We start from the raw sequence: 19597 nt of genomic DNA, 5'->3' as shown, positions 1-19597 counted from the left end.
TTCCTTTTTTTATTTTAATAATTTATGAATACTAGCTGCATGTTATAAACCTACCTGTGATGGTGCAAAGATTAGAAAGTATACGTTTGGCAATTGATATGTAACACTGAGGAATGAGGAGAGTTTACCCAGCAATTCTTTACGTGTTCTGCTTGCAATTTCTTTAATTTCCATACGAGATAAAGGTAGCGAGTGCATAACTGGAAGAGAGGTAATGCCACTCGATGTTGTAGTAGTGATGACCTTGGGAGCCAAAGGTGACTTCAGAGGTCGCTCAATGCTTCGCCCAACCAGATTGCTGAGAGGTATTTTGTACAGATTTTTGCATGGAGCTTCACCTGAAACACAGAAAGAAAAAAGAATATTACACTTGCATAATAAAATCAGTTCTTAATAATTCCAAATGAAAAGTTACAAAGATGAGCTATACCTGTTGAGCTGGGCACTTTTTAACTGAAATGACAAAGACCTTTCTTGCTTTAGAGATCTTACAATACAAATAAGCTAGGAGAAGGAAGAAATACAATTTGACTTAGAGAGAAAAATAAGATAGACTCTTGGCAACACGATGAATCAGGAGCAGAACCAGGAAGTGAACTTATATGACCTGCAGCTGGTACTCTATTACACTGCACTCTGTGCAGTATTTCCCTTGTGTTTTAAAATACTGCAAGCATATTGCAGCCTGGATCTCAAGTGGTTTAAATCATTACTCCTCCTCTTAGGTAACACAAAATACCATGTTTTCCTAATTCCTAGAAGAAAAACAAACCAAACTCCCAAACTTACCATCAAATAAGAATTTTGTGATTACCTTCTCCTTTTTCCTGTCTGCTAACAGTAAAGCAGCAGATTTAAGGAAGAAAGGTGTACACGCATCTTGCATTATTTAGTTGATGTTCCCTTGTTTCTCCTCTATTGTTACACTATAGATTGACTGTTCATAGATCATGTTACACTAAATTGTCTGTGCAAAGCTTTTCAAGGCTTCTTACTTTTATTTTGCGAAAGACCTTCAGCCATTCGGTGGTTCTTCAGCTTTTCTTTAATGAAAGGAATAGCGTATGTGAAATGTCAAGCTTTCTCACAATTTTATGGTCCTTTTTGCATTATGACTCGTGGTCACATTGCGAAAGAGTCATCAAGATATTGTGGTTTAATTCCTCCCTTCCTACAGACTTTATTTCTTCAGAACAGTGCTACCATGTATTCAGAAAAGATACTACAGTCCAAGAGCTCAGCCAAGTGCTTTATATGTGTGGAAAACAGAAAATCTCTTATCCTCCACACTTTCAGGTAGGAAGTCACATTTTTTACCATCTTAAGATCAGCCACACAGAGATGTGATAGCTGTGGGAGCGATTAGAGATCACATTACCTTCTAGAGAAGGAAGAGGTAATTCTGGCTTTTCGTCAGCTGTCGGTGTTTCAGGAGAACTCTTTGAACTCATTTCCTTAGAGCTGCTGTCAGATGATCCACTTACTGCAGCAGTAGCTTTAAAATAAATATCTGACTGAAATGACAAATAGCCCATCATTGGTACAGTGACACTTTCTTAACCATCTTCTGATTCTCTTTATCCTTGATATAAACCAGGAGCAGACAGATGAATAATTATTGCAGATAAAGTAAGCATGTATTTCGGTTTTGTTTGTTACATTTTTAGCGGCAGCAACTTTTTATGTTAATTGGATCCCAACATATCACAGAAATAGTCAAACACGATTTTTCTGTCTTACCCTTGACGCTACAAGTTGAAGCTCAGGCACAACTGCTGTGTGGACTAAGTTCCCATTCACCACTAATCGGATCTCAATGGAATCAGTAGTGAAGGCAAGAACATAAGGGAAAGCACAGACTGCAACAAAATAGAAGTTATTTGGCAAGGAAAAATGGTTAAAGCAAAAGTTTCTTGGATGCTCCACAAAAATTGTTCTTGACCTCTTCTGGCATGTTCCCTTCCTATGAAAAGTTTTGTCTAACATACTGATATACACTGAACTACATCGAGCCTGAAGAAAATTTCACTCTTCATGCCTGGCAGAATATAGAGGGAATGGAAAATGAGAAACACAAAAAAGAAACGTTCAGCAAAGGATGAACTTGCTACTAAGGCTCCACTTTTCAAAATGATCATATTCAGAAACTTAAGTCAAGTGGCATCATGAATGTAACATGCTTATTCCCAGAATACTGTAATTCCACCAGAGCCAAGTGCAGGTGAAAATAATAGCGAAAAAACCAACTACTAAAAAGCGATATTTTCTTACCAACAGCATAAGGAACTTGATTCCAGCTGAAGTGGAAGTCATAAGCTGATGGCTGGACCAGTGGAGAGCCTCCACTGAAAGGATATACCTTTCTGTACTGACAAACATCTGCAGCAAAACAGAAAAAAGAAGCACTTTACACTGTAAGCGACCACCACCCATTTTATAGGGAGATTTTGCAGAAGGGTGGACATTATGCACACAATCAAACATTCACATAAAAGTCCCTCTATAGCCAAACAGCTAAGCAAAATTTGCTTTCTCTGAGAACACACTGGAAAGACCAAAATAAAAGACCTATGTTTTAATAAGCTCACGTATTTCCCAAAGTAAGTATTACTGTTTCAACAGTTACCAGGTCCCCAACTTGTCTATAGATACAGAAACAGGCAAGGAAAATTCAGAAAGCAGTGTCTGCAGAATTGTACCTCTCTGCCCTTCAAGTAGCCATACGTTCATGTAATTTACATTCTTTGAGGACTGTTATGCACATGGTTTATTACAGACACCAAGATTTCAAGAATCATATAACCTGCACATCTATAAAACAGCTAGTATGACTAAAATACTTGCATTTCTAATTTCTCCAATATGCATTTAAGTTCCAAAGAACTTAATTTTGACAAACTTTCCATGAAACACTAAAATTTATTTTCAGATACAGACCTAAACTCCAATGAAAGAAGATCTACATATGCAGATTGAGCTATTACCATTTCTGGCCTTCCCTAAACACTTACAGTTATAACACAACAGTAGACCAGCTTCACCGTCTTCATATACATCAATAGCTGCAACAAAATTAACCTGCAATGATAATGGAAAAGATTAACAAACAGGCAGAGGATACTGTGGTTATTACAAGTGGGTTGTGACTAACAAGCAATACAATCATTTGGGGAAGTGCACAACCACAGGTAAAAGGGGGGGGGAATAAATAAATAAATGTATAAAAATAGCTTCTTTTGTGATGTAATTTTCAGGATGCTGTCAAGATGACAATTAGTTTCCTTTGTATTTGGTTCTGCACAGTACTGAACATTCATAGCCATACCACAGTGTAAAACAATAAAAACATATAACTTGTTTAGCAATACAAATTTTGGGAAATAGGATGATTTCAGAAAGCGGTGAATCAACATGGTACGGTAAAGATAACAATTCTTTTCAAAAAGTAATCTTCAACTGCACATCATGACTAGCAAAAAGATCAGATACAACAATTACTGGTTCGAAACCACTAACATTTACAGAGGTCAACAGGGATGTTGACCTAAGGATTACTGAACAGTCTGAATTTACAAATTGAGAAGCAATGCTGGTTAAACCACAGTATTTTTAACATAGATTAGGCTACATAAATCCTCTTAATTCAACTTTGGTTTTGTCTTTTACATTTAGATTAAAAACAAACCAAAACAGCCACAAAAATTAGGATATCTGTTCAGGAAATGAGATCTTATTAGTGAAATGCATAAGGTTACTTGGACAGGGAGAAGGCTGAGATACCGATTCCATGAACAGCAGTTCTTTGACTTTCCTTAATTTAAGATTACTGTGCAGGTCAAGAACTCTTAAGAAAACCTGAAAGTTTACACATCCATAGCAAATGCATTTTGACCCATCTTTTGTAGTGATTGAAAGCCATTGTTGCTATGTTGTCCAGAGAAGTAAGCAGGCAACCCATTTCAACATCATAAACATCACTGTCTCAGCTCATATCAATTCCCTGCTTTATATGTCTTCCAAAACGAAATAAGGATCCCGGTGTGGAAAAGGGACTGGTGGATGGTGATGTACTTCTCCATCCCCATTCTTTACTTCTAGCTCCTCCTCATCCAGATTAAGATTGATTCCCAGTGCTGTGGAGAAGTTTACCACTTGATCAACCAAGCCAGGAGCACCTCTTCATCACCAGATCCGAATAAAAATAGAGACGATTTAAAAAGAAAATAACTTATCAAGAACCATCAAATGAAAAAAGTAGACCCTTATCTCATTAACAACAACAATAACAGATTACCTGTGCAAAATCTTCCTTTTTTCCTAGCCCTATGTCCTATACATATAGATATTCAGTTATTAATTGACTGGACATCATTTTCTTAAATAGAATGATAAATCAGATGTAAATATTTTAGCTACATGCAAATAGGCAAATCTGAATAAGATACTGGTGGTCAATCACTGAAATTATTGTGAAGCAATTTTTTAAACAATAAAATACTGATACCACAAAAATAAAGCAAAAAGCTAACTACTGGCTAAGAAAGAAGAAAAAGAAATTTTTGACAACAACAACATTCCAGAACCTGAAACACAGGCTTTTTCCCAATGTCATATCTTCTAACTACCTGTCTTGGAAGTTATAATCATGTATCCCAAAAGGAATAAATATCTCAAAGCGTCCTAAAGTAGTGGTTATAGAAGTAAAAAGTAGCACACACTAGCATCTCCATAAATTACACTCCTAGGCGGTCTACACAGCATGCACTGAGTCTGCAACAAATTATGCTCAGTGGGGGTCTGCAAAAAAAGTTTCAATGATGAAAACTTACCCTGTTTGTTTCAACATGATGCAATCTATAGGACTCCCCCGTACTCTCATTGACTAAATCAAACTGATGCCGATATGCTACACAGATCATATTGTCACTGTCTCCAGTAGGTCCATCCACCAGCGTCATAACCACTGGAGGGTCAGAAAGGCATATTTCCTGTAATGTAAATAATAGAATTACACTCTTTTCCAAGTTCCTACTGTGGGTGCTGCAGGTACTCCATAATTTTAAGGGGATGTTTTCTAAGCACAGAAACATGACTCCACCATATGGCTTCTCACTTTTATTTGTCTGTAGGTTCAGGAAGATGATAATGCATACTCTGCCTTCCCCGCATCCCCCACACTAGCTGAGTGCTGCTCAGCATGTTAAGGTAATTAGTAACTACAGTACACATACCCGGATGTACTGGAACTCCTCTACTGGAGATTCAGGAGACAATAGCAGAGAGGTGCCAGTTGAAGTGTTGTCTGAATTATATTTCTTTGTGACGAGAAGTAGCTTATTCCGAATAGCCGCAACAATCCTCAGTTCGCTTCCATGGTGAGTATTAATGGCATACAAATGGCAGCCTGAGGAAATAATGTTCTAGACTCTAAGTGGCTGGGATAGGGTCTGATTTTTTGGTTCTGTATTTGTATGATGATTAGTACAACAGGGCTCTGATAGGTGACTTGGCAACACAGAATTAAGAACTTATTAAAAACTCCTCAATAGGCTTATATCGACTTCTAGGAAAAGACAAAAGCCTATGACCCTTTTGAAATCTATTTTTACCTTTGATCAAAAGTACACGGATTGTCACTATTCTGCAACTTTCAGCTTTTCAAAGCAGCTTGCTTCTGAAGACCAGGAAACATTTATTTCTACAAAAATAATGGTCAACACCCAGACTCATCTAAGCACTACTGTTTAATAGGGGATCTGCCAGTGTGCCAGTCCAACTTAAAGTGTGCTTTATTTCAGTCTAACATCCCCACAAAATTCTTCTCATATCTTCCAACCCTGAAATCCTATTTTTCTCTAAAGCTTTTCATCATCAGCAATTTCCAAGTAACATGGTTTTTTTACAACATTCAAAAATGTAATGCTGGAGTGCACTAGAGTAATTTTCAAATATAATCTTAACAAAATTTGAATTGACTTGTCCAGAGAAAAAACTAAAAGTGAACACTTACACCTGCCTAAAGAGAGCTAATAAGCCCCTGGCAACTACCAGCATCAAAGCACAGTGGATATTTTTAACACAGGATAACAATATCACCTTTTGTTCTCTCCAGTTTATTTTCTCTGCAGTCATATTTGCTTCTTATAATTTTTTTAGTCTCTATATCTTTTTGGACAGCACTGAGTCTGAAGACAAGGATACGAGAGTCTTTCCCTGACATATGGAGAGAATCAGGAAAAAAGAAGTTAAAAAAGAGCACGGTAGTTTGAAATTAATACTTCTGACAAGAAGCAGCACCTAACAAACAGCAAAAGTAAACAAAGCGTAATGGCTCTCTGGGGACAGAAGACTTATGAACTCTCTGGGATTGACAATTCTAGTAACCAACCCCTTCAGTACAGTAGCCAAGTTTCCCATTAGGTGGTGCTGCACCAAAGAATGATCTGAGCAAACAGTGAAATGCACAATATTTTGAAAATACACAAAATCTTGCAAAATAACAAAAATACAATAGATATACACTACAGGGCAAGAGTAAAAGGGTCAACTCTTAAGAGCTGGAACCATCCAGGTGAGCGATTGATAACTGGATCCTCAATACAGTTTGAACCCTTCAGGACACAGAAAGATTTTCTCTAGAAATTTCACAAACTGAGTTTTGATATAACTACACTTCCCAGATCCTCAGAAATGCCACCCATTACCCAGGTGTCTTGAGAGAACTGCAAATGGCTCTCACGTAGTTTGAGCTAATTCTGTAAGATCTCAGGGTGAATGTCACCAGATGCAACCATACTGGGCAACTCCCAGTGATACAGAAGGAACCACGTTTTACCCAAAGCTTGGGTAAACAGAACTTCAGCAAATACTGAGGAAACAGACATAAGGGTAAAAAATAATAAACCAGCCATATCTGTAATGCTTTCCTGAGTTATACATAAAGATCTTGATCTTTCTTTGTGTATGTTTCCTTTATGAAACTCAATCACAGACTACTCTTTTATTGGGTAAAAACTACCTTACAAAAAAAGCGCACACTTTATGCACATTTAATCCTTCTAAATGAGACATAGTTGTCATGAGACATACATACCCAGCAATACCTGGAGTCATGCAAGAATCCAAGAATAGGGACCTCTCCTACCTTTGTCTGTTCGGGCAATCAAAAGATCCAGAGCTTCCAACACATTCATCTGCTTTATTTGGAGAGTTTTATCAAATACTTGCACTGACTGTTGACCATCTAAAAAGGAAACACACATGTATTCAAAACCCTACTAAAACTTGCTAGATGCTGGTTTTGAACCATATCTTTCTTCTAAATAAAGTCTTGGGGTTTTTTTTCTTACAAAAAAGAAGAGAAAAAAACCCAAAAAGAACCGCACAAAGCTCCTATATGTGCCACAGCATCACAGTCAATACTTCCTCACAGGAGACTTTTGTTATTGTCACGAATCAGATTAAGCAACTGAAATGTAAAAGTGACATTCCTTTGGCAAGTTTCAGAATTATGACCAAGCACTAACTTCATTCCCTCAGTCCCACTGGCTTATGTAGCACACAGAGGATTATAAGGGGTCAGAGTAGCAATATCATTGCTGAGGGAAGGAGTAGGATTTCATTGTTACATAAACCCTTGGCTTCATGCCCACTGTTATCAAGGGCTAAGAAAACCAGACAAGCCATTTAGACACCTCTTGAACCTGGATGCGACCTCCTACAGCTTTTCAGACGGTCAAGAAAACAACATCTGAAACAAGAACACATTCAGAAATCTGCATTAACACTAGCTCTCCAATATGGCTTGATTCTACCGCAGAATGAATTTTTGCAACTAGGTTACATAAATGTAATAGATTTACTTGGATTAGTAACTATCCCCCTACATAAATACTTACTAACACCTGAACAGAGTTTATGAACACACATTTTCAAGAAAATGTCAGATACATAAAAATTGACACAAAAACACTAGATCATTTACTAACCATCTATTAACAAGATGCCAGCATCTGTAGAAACCAGCAAGGACTGGCCCCAAGAATCTGCACAGACAACCTCATGAGGAAAATTACTGCAGAAAGACTGAGATTCCCAAGGCTATGAAGTAACATAAGGGATACATATTAAGTACACTAAAAAATACAGATCATACAGACACAGAAAGTGATGGACAATGGCAATAACACGTAAATGCTTTTGGCAGGATACATTTCCAAACAGTATATTGTTGGAATTTGAAATATCAAAACTGAAATAATTTTCTTGCAGAGGACTTTCTGCATCAATTCTGGTTTGGAGACTAGTAAGTGTAAGACACATACCTGAAATGCTAGAATTAAAATACATGCAGCTGAAACTCAGTGCAACCATCACGCAATAGTTATTTTCATTTAAAAATCCCAAACTGATATACTTAAAATGTATGTACCAATATCCATACGCAGTTTGCTTACATTTTATGGTTCAGTTTGCGATGTTTAGTGACTAGCACATGGTACAGTTAAAACTGCCTTTCTGCCAAATTATTCTTCCATCCTGTATTTTCTGTACTTACCTCCCAGAGCCTGCCCCTCCTCTCCCAATTTATATATTAGTTGGAATCTCTGAAATTCTAGAAGCACTTCTGAAGCTTCTGTATATAAAACACATGCAGAAGAGTGCAGCTGGCATAGTTCACTCCCTAATGACTTCAAACAAAATCTAAATGAAATGAAAGGAAATGAAAACACAACTGAATCTTGTTTTAAACGTGCCGAAATTAAAATAAAAGATGATTGCATATGGAAGATGTCACCTTCACTGAATTTTCTCAGGTATAAAAATGTCCATAGTTGCTTTAACTTAAGAAGTGCTTCTGCCCCCAGGCTCATCCTTTATTAATCTAATAGTGGCTGCAGAATCACTTTGACAATGTACCTTTCATCATTTCTGCTGCAGCATCTAATTACAGAAGTAAATAAATAGATACCATACTAGAAAATGCTTAATGTTCCATAACTTCTCTGACAGTTTCACTCACCTCCTTTTTACAAAAGCTTGTGGTTGCCAAGTTAGCTGTAGTATCCCCTTTCACAGTGGTTTTCAATTTCAGTGCCTAATACAAAGAGATGTTTTATTTAAACTGAGTTTTTGTCAGCAATACCCAAACTAAAGACTATATTAAAAGGACAGTTTAGGACTAGAAAGTAATTCCAGTTTGGAATTCCTATGCCATTTTAAGTAATGAAAAAAGAAGCAGAATTCTGTATCCTCAACAACGTCAGATGGTTACTAGGTATCTTCTCAGCCAAAACATATGTTGGCCATTTCTTGGTGGTTTTTTTTTTTTTAGTTTTTTTGTTGTTGTTGTTTACTTGCTTTCTAAACGGCAACTCAGAAAAGAAGAGTCAAACATAGTAACAGAGAAAAACCTCCACCTTAAACTACAGAACCTAACCATCTACACAGTTTACTTTATAATCTAGCCAGATAGAGGATCCTCTTGTCAATTACACAAACTGACCTTTGATTTGCAAAACTTCCGAACAAACACTAAGGCAAACTATATATATATATGTCTGTTTACATATATTGCCAGGCATCCCAAGGACAGTTGGTCACCAGATCACAAATACTTCAGCTAGAAGTAACTAGAAGAAGCAAGGTGATTTTGAAAGGGGCAAAACCTCCACAGAAGTATAGTATATATGTAGTTTCATTGACTTACACAGTAAGTCTGTTACTGTAGCCTATATTCCTTCATTGCTAACTTTCACAGCAGTATTCCTTGAAGACTTTGATACGTGGAATTGTCACAGCATACCTTAATGCAAAGTTTAGAACTAACCTAAACCAATTTTACTGCCCTAGACTTTGCCTACCATCAAGCATGGCTCTCTGTGAAGTGGTAGTAAATACCTGCATGCATCACTTGCACATTTGCATTAAGCATGGCTGCCAGCTTACAGAGATGCACAAAATACTTCATTGTATGAACATTTTAATTCCATCTCACCAGTCAGAAGAGATCACATTGACAATAAATAAATTATTTAAATGTACAGCTGAATCAGTTATCAGCGAATTTTGTCTGCAATCCAAAAAGTCAACTGGCTATACGTTCCTAGTTTGGCAAGAATGATTGAGCTACTTGGAAGGTATCTTGAAATATGGTCAAGCCTATGGTTTGTAACTCAGAGGAAAGATCTTTTAGGGAAGGGAAATAGTTAAATGTTAGAAGCACCTCCAAGAAAAACACTAACAGGTATTGACGAATTTATAACCCACATAATACGTTTCCTTTTGATGAAGACTATATTGAGGATGGAAGTCTTGTTTAACAAATGAGTCTCAACTAGATTTGTTAGCTCTCATCTGCCTAGCCCCATTCTCCACCTTTAACTACATCTAGAACTTAGACTCTTCTAATATTTCACAATTTTTTGTCTTATAAGACAAAAAAAGGGAGAGAAGAGAATTGAGTTTTGTTGGTAGTGTGGGTTTTTGGGGGGTTTTTTTTGGTTTTTTTTTTCGGTTGATTGCATTTGGTTCGGTGGTTGGGGTCGGTTTTGTTTTGTGGAGGGTTTTTTGGTTGGTTGAGTTTAGACTTTTTGTTTGTTTGGGATTTTTTGTTGCGTTTTTTGTTTTGTCTTTGTTTTTGCTCTGTCAACTCACGCAGAGTTAAATCAGCTCAGAAAAGAAGTATTCTTAAGATAAGCTGCAGAACCACGAGACCAGTCTGAATCAAGAAGAAACAAGTGAGAAAGGACAGGGGAACTGATGAGCATAGGCACTGTTGGCTTTTTTTTTGCTGCAATGAATTGTCAGATCAAAGCAGACTAATCTAAATCATCGGGAGTTGTACTTTTCACGGAATCAAAAAGTTAGTAATCCCACAGAAGATTGCAGTCAGCAATCTCAAAGATGTGTGGCAAACTCTGATTTGACAGAAAGACTAGCAAATTTTCTTCCTGACTAAAGAAGTCTAGAGTATTTTCTAAGAAATTCAATCTTTAAAAAAACACACAGAGGAAATCCATGAAAGATTATGTTTTTCCAAAGCACAGAAAAAGACACAGCACTCTTCCGCTTGGAGAAGGCATCCACATCCGCTGCATGAAGTGGGGAAAGACCTTTCAGGTTTGATCCTAAGGTACGATTTTTACAACCTTCATTTAACTCATGTACGACATAAATATTTGTACATGCATACCTCAGGTGTTACAGATAAATACTTCTATTCATGTTTTATTTTAATGTAACTCACAATAATGCAATACACTACAAAACAATTTCTGGTCACGGAAAACCGCATTAAATCCCGATGTAACTGCAAGGTAATCAAAGTCTAATGAAAGGAGTGACACAGCCTTTGTAAACATAGCTGCATACCTTCTAAATTGATCCTACCTGACCAAGCCGAACAAACTCTGCTTGTCGAGCTTCCTCTTTTTTCCGTGTTGCTTTTGGGGACTCTGGTAACACATCACTGAAGGATCTTCTATTAAGCATGTTCTAAAACAGAAAATGTTTCTTTCTAACTGCACAGCTTCTCAGAGAAGAGAAACTGCAACTCTTCCAATCCTTCAGTGCTTTACCTTACAACTTGTCATAGTTTACCACTGTTATGTTCTGTACAATCATGCCACATGAATATGTGACATGAATATATGAAAAAGAAAAGTTTAAGCAGATCTATATAGATAAAAGAAATAAATATTGGTCAAAAAAATAGCACCTTGTTAGTTTTAGAAGTACAGAACTTATTTTTAGTTAGTTAAGAATCACCTCAAGAGTAAGTCTTCATCATCCAAAATAAAGTTGCCTCATAGCTAACCAGGGTTAAGAATAATCCAAATTTACATATAACAGAGCAAATGCAGATTTTATGGTGATGAGACTAATGCCTGTATTTATAGTATCTAAATTCCCTATTCCCTTGCCGCAGGTAAGCTTACACAAAGTATGGCATTTTTATGCGTCTCCTCACACCTGGTGAAGAGTCCTGTCCAGAAAGGACTGTCAGCTTTCATATAACTGTAAAGTAAGTTATACGATAATCGGTATTTAGCTTAGTCATATGCAATTCAGTGCTCATTAGGATTACAGTCCTTTAAAATGACAGAACATTCAAGCTACTAGTTAGAACAGGACAGCACATGTGAGGGATGCAGAAATTTCTGACTTACATTTCCCTTGTGCAGGTCAGGCATCATGTCTTGGTATAAAGAGCGGATCAGCATGTCTAGAGTGCGTTGACGTTTCTGAGAAAATGTTGGTGTTTCCAAGGTGGCTTTTTCACCATTTATTACTAAAAGATTATGGAAAAAAGATGCATTATGTAAATGCATCTCAAGACTCTCCACCGAATCTAGTTTGCCTCTGTACCAAAACACCTGCTCTGCCCCTGTTAATTTAGAATTGCCTCCTTTTTGCCTTTTTTAAGTAACTCTCCCTTGAGTTAAAGGAGAAAAATTAGTAATAGAAGAATTCCACAAGGCATCAGAATAAATACCTAATAAAAAAACTAAAGACAAACTGCCAGACAATTTAACTACTAAACAATTTAAATACGCAAAATGAGCCATCAAGCTCCTGTCAGGTCTAATTGTAATCCACAAGGTCAATTTTCAAAGATTCCTTTCTTGCTGATTTAGAAGGGCAAATACGGGTCAATGAAAACTGGAACTGAATGATTACAGAATTAAAATGTGCTGCATAGGCATCCTTTAGCACCTTTAATAATACATTCAGAAGAGATGCTATTTTCAGGTTTTCAGAGCTACTAAATTAACACCTTCTATTACTAAATAATGAACAGCATTATAAATCATTTCAGATCTCCCAAGCCCTTTACAAAAAATGCAAAGCTAAATACGGCTGCACGTTCTGCAAACGCAAAAGTCAGCCTCTGTCTAGTAGCCTGAGAAGAAGAGAATTTTTTTTTTGTTAATCTGACCGTAACAGTTTGATGGCACTGACATCCCAACTATGCTACAAATGCGAAAAAATAATTGCATACAGATCAGCAGAATACACAAGAAAACGCATATACGTTTTAAGCGTCATGAATTTTAATTTGTTAGCACAATTATTAAAAGAGTGTTTCTAGCAAAAGAAAAACTGACTTACATTTCACCAACACAAAATCCCTGAATTCCTGGTGATTTGTAAACACAGGTGGGGATGGAAGGGGAGGCCCAAAGAGAGGAACACTTTCTTCTGAAAATATTTTCAGCCTATGGAAAGTACAAATCTTTACTTACAGTGAAAGTCACATTCAAACCCTACCTTTTTTATGGACATTATTCAGAATCGGAGAAAATGGAAACTGTTATCTGGGTATCTTACATTAGAATTTCAAAGGGCATAACAAAAAAATATTCACTTGTTATTACTCAGCAGAGCAAAGTTATGCTTCTTTTACACAAACACTGGGACATAGAATTAGAACAACTTCGCAGTTCTACTCATGCAGCAATAGTTTTAGTGGCACTAGCAAAATATGGTCCTGTTGAAAAACTCTGTAAAAGAACAGGTCTTCACCTACAAAATACGTTCTCCTTACAGATTTCCACTTTCCCTATGCATTCACCACACACATGAAATATATGATGCTTTCAAAGTAACAATGGCTTATGACATACGAATCTATAGCTTGGGAACAGCAAATTCATTTTCACTGAGGAAGACAGAGTCAGAATAACTTCCATGACAGCTGGACCTGCTGAGTTATTTTGATCCATAAGGAATCCAGCACAGCAATATTGAATGGCAGATACAAAACCCATGCTTATTTGTTCATCAGGGCATAGCTTCTTTAAGATAAGTAATCATTCTTGGCTATTTCAAGTGATAGTTTGCCGACAAGTCTTCCAAGTGGCATGTGCAGATGACACAGGTCACAGCAAGTTAAGTGGCAAAATTATAGATTCAACCCATACCTGCTATTTTAGAAACCAGACAGAATTTGCTTTCTCCAAAAACCAGCAGTGACTGACTGATATTGAGTCTAATGGATCACAATGCTTTCATACGGTCTTTTTTCTTGAAAGCTTAGGAACTGCATACAGTATGAAATGACTATTGATCATCCTAATTTTTGTTTCACATATTTGTGACACAGTTTCATAGATGCCCTATGTCTATTTAATTATGTCCAGGTAAAAAAAAAGTAAAAAAAAAAAAAAAGTTGTAAACAAAACTACAAAAGGTGTGAAATGTTCCTTGACTAGATCAGAAGGAATTATGACGGGGAAAGACATAACAAAACTGACTTTAAAAAATAGACTTCTTGAGTGACATAAAATATAAAGGCATTCTAAGCAGAAATTCAGTGTCAGACCTCATAGCGATATTGCATCTGAAACAAGGCAAATTTGCCTCAAAAGCCTAGAGTATCCCCTGTCCCTTTTGACTGAAATTTTGGCCGCTTGGAAGACTGTCTTCACACACGCACAAAAGTAAGAGAAGGAACAAGTTCTATTCAGGCCTACAATGAAAGGACCTAAGGAAACATAATTGGGGCAAGCTGAAATATAATGTTCTAAGGTTGTCGTATAGGAAAAAAATACCATGTGATACGTACTATGCCAAGATGTGTCAAGACTGGCAGAATGAAGCAACTAAGATGGACTGATCTAGTAAAAGTTGCCAGTTACTTAAATAAAAAAAAGACTAATTTATCTTATGTACTGCAACTCATTTCCTTCCCCACATAAAGAGCAATATAAAAAGCATTTTACCATGGCTAACCCATCTACAGACTATCAGTTTACAATCAGGACAACAATCACTTCTTAAAGGGTAATGAGGGATGTATGCCCACATTTCTGTCCCAAAGCAAGAAGAAAAAGAAGTGACTGCATTTTCACTGCACATTGGAATCATGAACATGTTTTGTGTTTCTCACAAACCTAGGAATGCTGAAAAGCAGAAGCTATGAGGACAATCAATTTAAACAAATTTGCAAGAGGAAGCGGACAAGATCTTGAAGCAAAATAAAACTATTCCTTTGCTCAACTGCATTACAGACATGATCCAAAAGAAACCTTAGCTGTGAATAGGAGGCAGGGGAAAAAAACCCACATACACAAACTGAAGTATCATTCTTCTCTGGAGTTAGATTCAATGGAATGCTGGAGAAACATAGTAATACGTAAGATTCTGATAGGTTTTCAGTACGTGACCTTCAACTATACAAGTACTCTATTAAAATCCCTAAAAATCAACTAGTATGCTCAGTTACAGCCAAACTGTGATTTGTAAGGACTTGTAGTCCGTGGCTATCACAACATCATGTGCATTAACTTTCATCCACGTAGTTTACTATGTCATTGATCTCACCGGGTCTGAAAGTTCTAAGCATATCTTTCCTCATTTTTTATATTTCATCTAAAAACCAGTTTTGGGTTTCCCCCTTAGCTTATGCCTGTTCCAGAATTTAATTTTTCTGATGATTAGAAACCTGCTACTTATAGCCAGTTTAGTGACATCTGCATGCAGGTCCATATTGCTCTTCAGTTTCTAAAGCTCATTTGGCTTCCTGGCATACAGACAGGTGGACCTGTCTAAATGCCAGAAAGTTGTCCCATTGCCAAAATGTTTTCCCATTTTCTCTAAACCATCAGTAATTCATTATGAAATTCTTTGTTACAATCAGCACCTACCTGTAACTATCATTCTGCTTATTATATCTCACTAAAGCAAAAATATCTGCCATATAGTTAAGGAAGTTAATCCAGTTCTAATAAAGCTCACATGTATTTTAATAAACTTTTCTTTTCCTGGAGTACATTGCAGATTTAATAAAGGTAAAATATATTAATCAAGTCAATGTAAATATATAAACAATTCTAGACTATGCAGATTTTACTGTTTATAAAAAGGGTCCTGTACAAAAATGTTATTGCTTGATCAACAGTTTCAAAATCAAGCTATTACCACAGACACAGCATAAGACATACTATAGAAGTTTGTCTTTTTTTGTATTTGATATATTTGCAATTAAAACTTCTTTTCGTTGATAAAGCAGTACTGATACTGAACTTTGCTTTTACCAAAGCTTCCACTCAAAAAAAGATTCCAATGAAACAATTTAGCCAACAGAATTATAGGAAAAACGAGACAATCATTTAAAGTGCAAGTTATACTAAGGCTGATGCTCTACTGTAGAGTTACGTTGATGTGGTAAACAATTCTTCTCGGTACTTAGGTTCCTTTGATATGTAAAGATTTTTATTCATTCACCCCTAGCAAGAGGGTTCTAGGAACATTTAGTCTGCCTGAGAACTAGGTGTGGAAGTCTTAAGCTTTGTGATAACTTTTTTAAAACTCAGCAACAGAGTATGGACAGAAATTAAGAGTTTTCTTCTTTTCATTCATTTTTCCTCATTCCATTCCATCTAGTCTACCACACGCCAGGTTAGGGTTTACAGATTGCTACTACTGTGACCCCATGGTAATTCCAAGAGATTGCCTGCTGGTTTTTGCAATCATATAGTCTTCAAAATGTTTTCAACCAGAAGTCTGAAAAACACAGGCTGTCAAAAAACTGGAGAATGTATAGCAAGTGGTCTGAAAAATTTGACAACTACTAATCTAAAACACATAAATATTTAAAATAAACAGCATCTAAACACTGAAAGGTAATATTGAGTAAAATGCCAACATTTAATGCCAAAATAATCTACAAAACTAAGAGAAATATATTTATGAATTCGTATTTTTTGAAAATGTATAAAATTAGATTTTTGAAATGATACAAATGAATGCTTTCAATAAAATGATTTAAAACTCACATTCTTGCTTTTACCTTATCTTCTAAGGGATTTAACAAACACTGTTTGATGTTGCAGACTTGGAAACTCCTAGTCAAGAAGCTAGGAGGTGAAGAATGCAAGAATGCATGAAAATAATTTTCACTTCCATAAACAGCGTACAGGGAGGAATTAGGGCAGAATTAAAAGTAATATTCATCTTAAAAAAAAAAAAAAGGCATTAGAAAATGTCAGGAAAAAGATACGTGTAAAATGAGAGCGAATCATGGATGGCTTGAATGCCGGAGAAGACTCTTCACCTTCCTGAAATATGATAGTGACAATGTCATTTCCAATATGTCGCTTCCTTTCTACCTGGAAAAAAAAAAAAAAGGAAAACAAAAAAGGAAAAAAAAGAAAGAAGAGGCAAAAAAAAAAAAAAAGAGATAGACACAGTGATTTACAAGAGACTTACAAGGTAAGTAAGTATCTTAGCAATTCTGTGACCGAATAATAAAGCGATATTACTAAATTGCAAACAGGAAAATTACAGTCAGTATGACTGGGGGCAATATAAAATCATTACTAAACTATAAGCAAGTAAACCTAGCAACGACATGGTGCACACAAGGCAGGTTCTAGAAGAATAGATATTGCATATGTTTAGAAAAGCACTCATAGTTTCTATAATTAATATTCACTAATCTGGCATGGAAACTCTAGCATTCCAAAAAAAGCAAATCTACCCCTTGAAATAAAAGGACAGAAAAGTCTGTTGCTGAATTATTCTTAAAAAAAAAAATATCCTGATTGGCCTCTGTTTTCTTGTGATCTTGTCATCAGTCCAAGCAAAAAGCATGAGAAAACTGACATAGAAACAGAAAAAGTAAGTTTTAATTATATGGTCTAACCATATTACTGTAAGAATGCATAATAAATAATAAATCAAGTAATTTGTAAGTAATTGAGGTAAATTATTATGATGTCTGATGTATAGTAAACACACGTGCGTATAAAGTTTTTTTTTTCATCATAAATACAAAGAAAGGCCCGAGCAATGAATGACGGCACATTTGAACAAGAACCCACCTGGTTAATGCATGGCAGTGTGACAGCACTTCTTTACGGTTACCAACATTAACATGCTCACAAGGGGAATTTCTTTCAAGCGACACTAATTGCTACTCAAGCAGGAGTTATGCGTTAAACACGTGAATATTCCTACAATTCACACACAAGGCTAACTTCCAGTTTTCCTAAAGCCTTTGCGGTAATAATTACAGCAGTGAAGCTCTTCAAGTCATCTGAACACCACACTTAATCACTTGTCAGTGAAGCAATTTAGATCTTCTTCATAAATATCTTTTCTACCTTAACGGAGACGATAGGATGCATTATTTCTAATAAACATCATGAAATTTTCAGCATCAGGTAGAATATCGAGGAAAAGAAGTGCAAAAGTCTCAAGGCTTACATTTCTCAAATATTAACAGACAAGAAATCCTTTATTTCTTACAAAGTTTTGGAGTTTGTGATTTAACAAATAGGGAAATAAAAAAGAGAACCATGTACCTGCTGCTTGTTTTCTCTAGAATACGGTAGCATGGTTGAAACATGGAACATAATTTCATGCCCTTGAAAAACTGTATAGATGGAACAGGTTCCTGTTGTATCATCTGCAAGGGAAGGCAACATTTTAAGGAGGAGTATCTCCTATATGTTTTCTGAAGATACTTCAAGTCTTTCTACCGAATCTTCTTCTATTATCTTTTTTTGTCTGATCCATTTTAGAAAATGTCCACACCGCATGTTTCGCGTGAGTCCAAACGCAAGTTTGCAACTAATCTGCATATTCACATTTAAAACCCACGACACCTTTCACCTACCCTCCTGAAATCACACAGGTCTTCAAGCCACAATGTCCTTCTATCATGAAGCAAGTAACATGTCAGATTATTGTTCACCTCATTCCAACTTAAAATGAAACCGTTCGCCTTGATAATACCTGTCATAACTGCCTTCCATACCAGTGACTTAAGCTGACCTGACTCTTTCCTGGTGAAGTAGAGCATTTAGTACACATACGAGGAAGCCCGTTTTGGGATTGTTTCATAACCACAATATATACAATATGCGCAATACGCAATAAGAAGAAACATTTACAATGCAGCTCCACCCCCCCTTTCATTGCTTTAGATGAGTTCTTACTTTTAGTGTCCAGTCCTCCTCTGTAGCCTGACCAGCCCTTCAAAGTAATTGTGTCACCCAAGAGATGCAAAAATCGTTGAAAGCTTTCACTTCCAGTTTCTACACGAGGGAGGGAGAAATGTTACCAAAAAAGCGTACCCGTAGTAATAGAACATATCTTAAAAATGACCAAAATAAGGAAATGGGTCCTGCATCCAGGACACAAGTTTCAGCTGAGTTAGCTTCCTTTCCTGTCTTCCAAGCCTACTGCCTTTCCAGAAACAGCACCCCAACCGTGCACAATAGGCATCATCATATGACATTAAACAGTGATCTCTTTTGCTAGCCCAATGGCGTTCAAGTGCATAGGAGCATGTGATCGTGCTGTAAAAGAGTGAAAGAACTACAAGCAGTGAGTTAATGAGTCACCTCCTTCAAATGCTTCTTTTTTCTAAGCATTCATGTCACACGGCCTATTTCTAGAAGAGAAATTTCACTCTCTTTCAAGCTGTAACAGTAGGCTTCTTACAGACATAGAAGGCCCTATGATACAATTTTTCACCCAACACATGAAACCAAACTAAACGACTGTTCATTTAACCATTACCTCCCACCCTGCTTCCAGCTGTAGGCACTATCTTGCCTTTTTTTTTTTTTATGCAAATGAACAA

The 19597-nt window shown here is 36.5% G+C and overlaps 1 protein-coding gene across 1 annotated transcript in view; it reads right to left on the bottom strand.

The window, feature by feature from the left end:
* GARNL3 (GTPase activating Rap/RanGAP domain like 3) overlaps positions 1-19597 on the bottom strand; it is a 35256-nt gene that overhangs the window by 6583 nt on the left and 9076 nt on the right. Inside the window, exons 10-27 of the mRNA XM_053996573.1 lie at positions 18948-19046; positions 18312-18415; positions 17006-17114; positions 15651-15696; positions 13114-13220; positions 12171-12292; positions 11392-11496; positions 9023-9097; positions 7989-8100; positions 7145-7243; positions 6097-6213; positions 5232-5404; positions 4830-4988; positions 3012-3078; positions 2272-2379; positions 1741-1859; positions 1379-1514; positions 129-338 (exon numbers count right to left, since the gene is read on the bottom strand). Coding sequence (XP_053852548.1) covers positions 129-338; positions 1379-1514; positions 1741-1859; positions 2272-2379; positions 3012-3078; positions 4830-4988; positions 5232-5404; positions 6097-6213; positions 7145-7243; positions 7989-8100; positions 9023-9097; positions 11392-11496; positions 12171-12292; positions 13114-13220; positions 15651-15696; positions 17006-17114; positions 18312-18415; positions 18948-19046 — 2067 coding nt within the window. The remainder of the gene's footprint in view (positions 1-128; positions 339-1378; positions 1515-1740; positions 1860-2271; positions 2380-3011; positions 3079-4829; positions 4989-5231; positions 5405-6096; positions 6214-7144; positions 7244-7988; positions 8101-9022; positions 9098-11391; positions 11497-12170; positions 12293-13113; positions 13221-15650; positions 15697-17005; positions 17115-18311; positions 18416-18947; positions 19047-19597) is intronic.

The sequence above is a fragment of the Vidua macroura genome, chromosome 21 (assembly GCF_024509145.1).
Source record: "Vidua macroura isolate BioBank_ID:100142 chromosome 21, ASM2450914v1, whole genome shotgun sequence".
Taxonomy (NCBI): Eukaryota; Metazoa; Chordata; class Aves; order Passeriformes; family Viduidae; genus Vidua; species Vidua macroura.
This window is presented reverse-complemented; position numbering and strand designations above follow the sequence as displayed.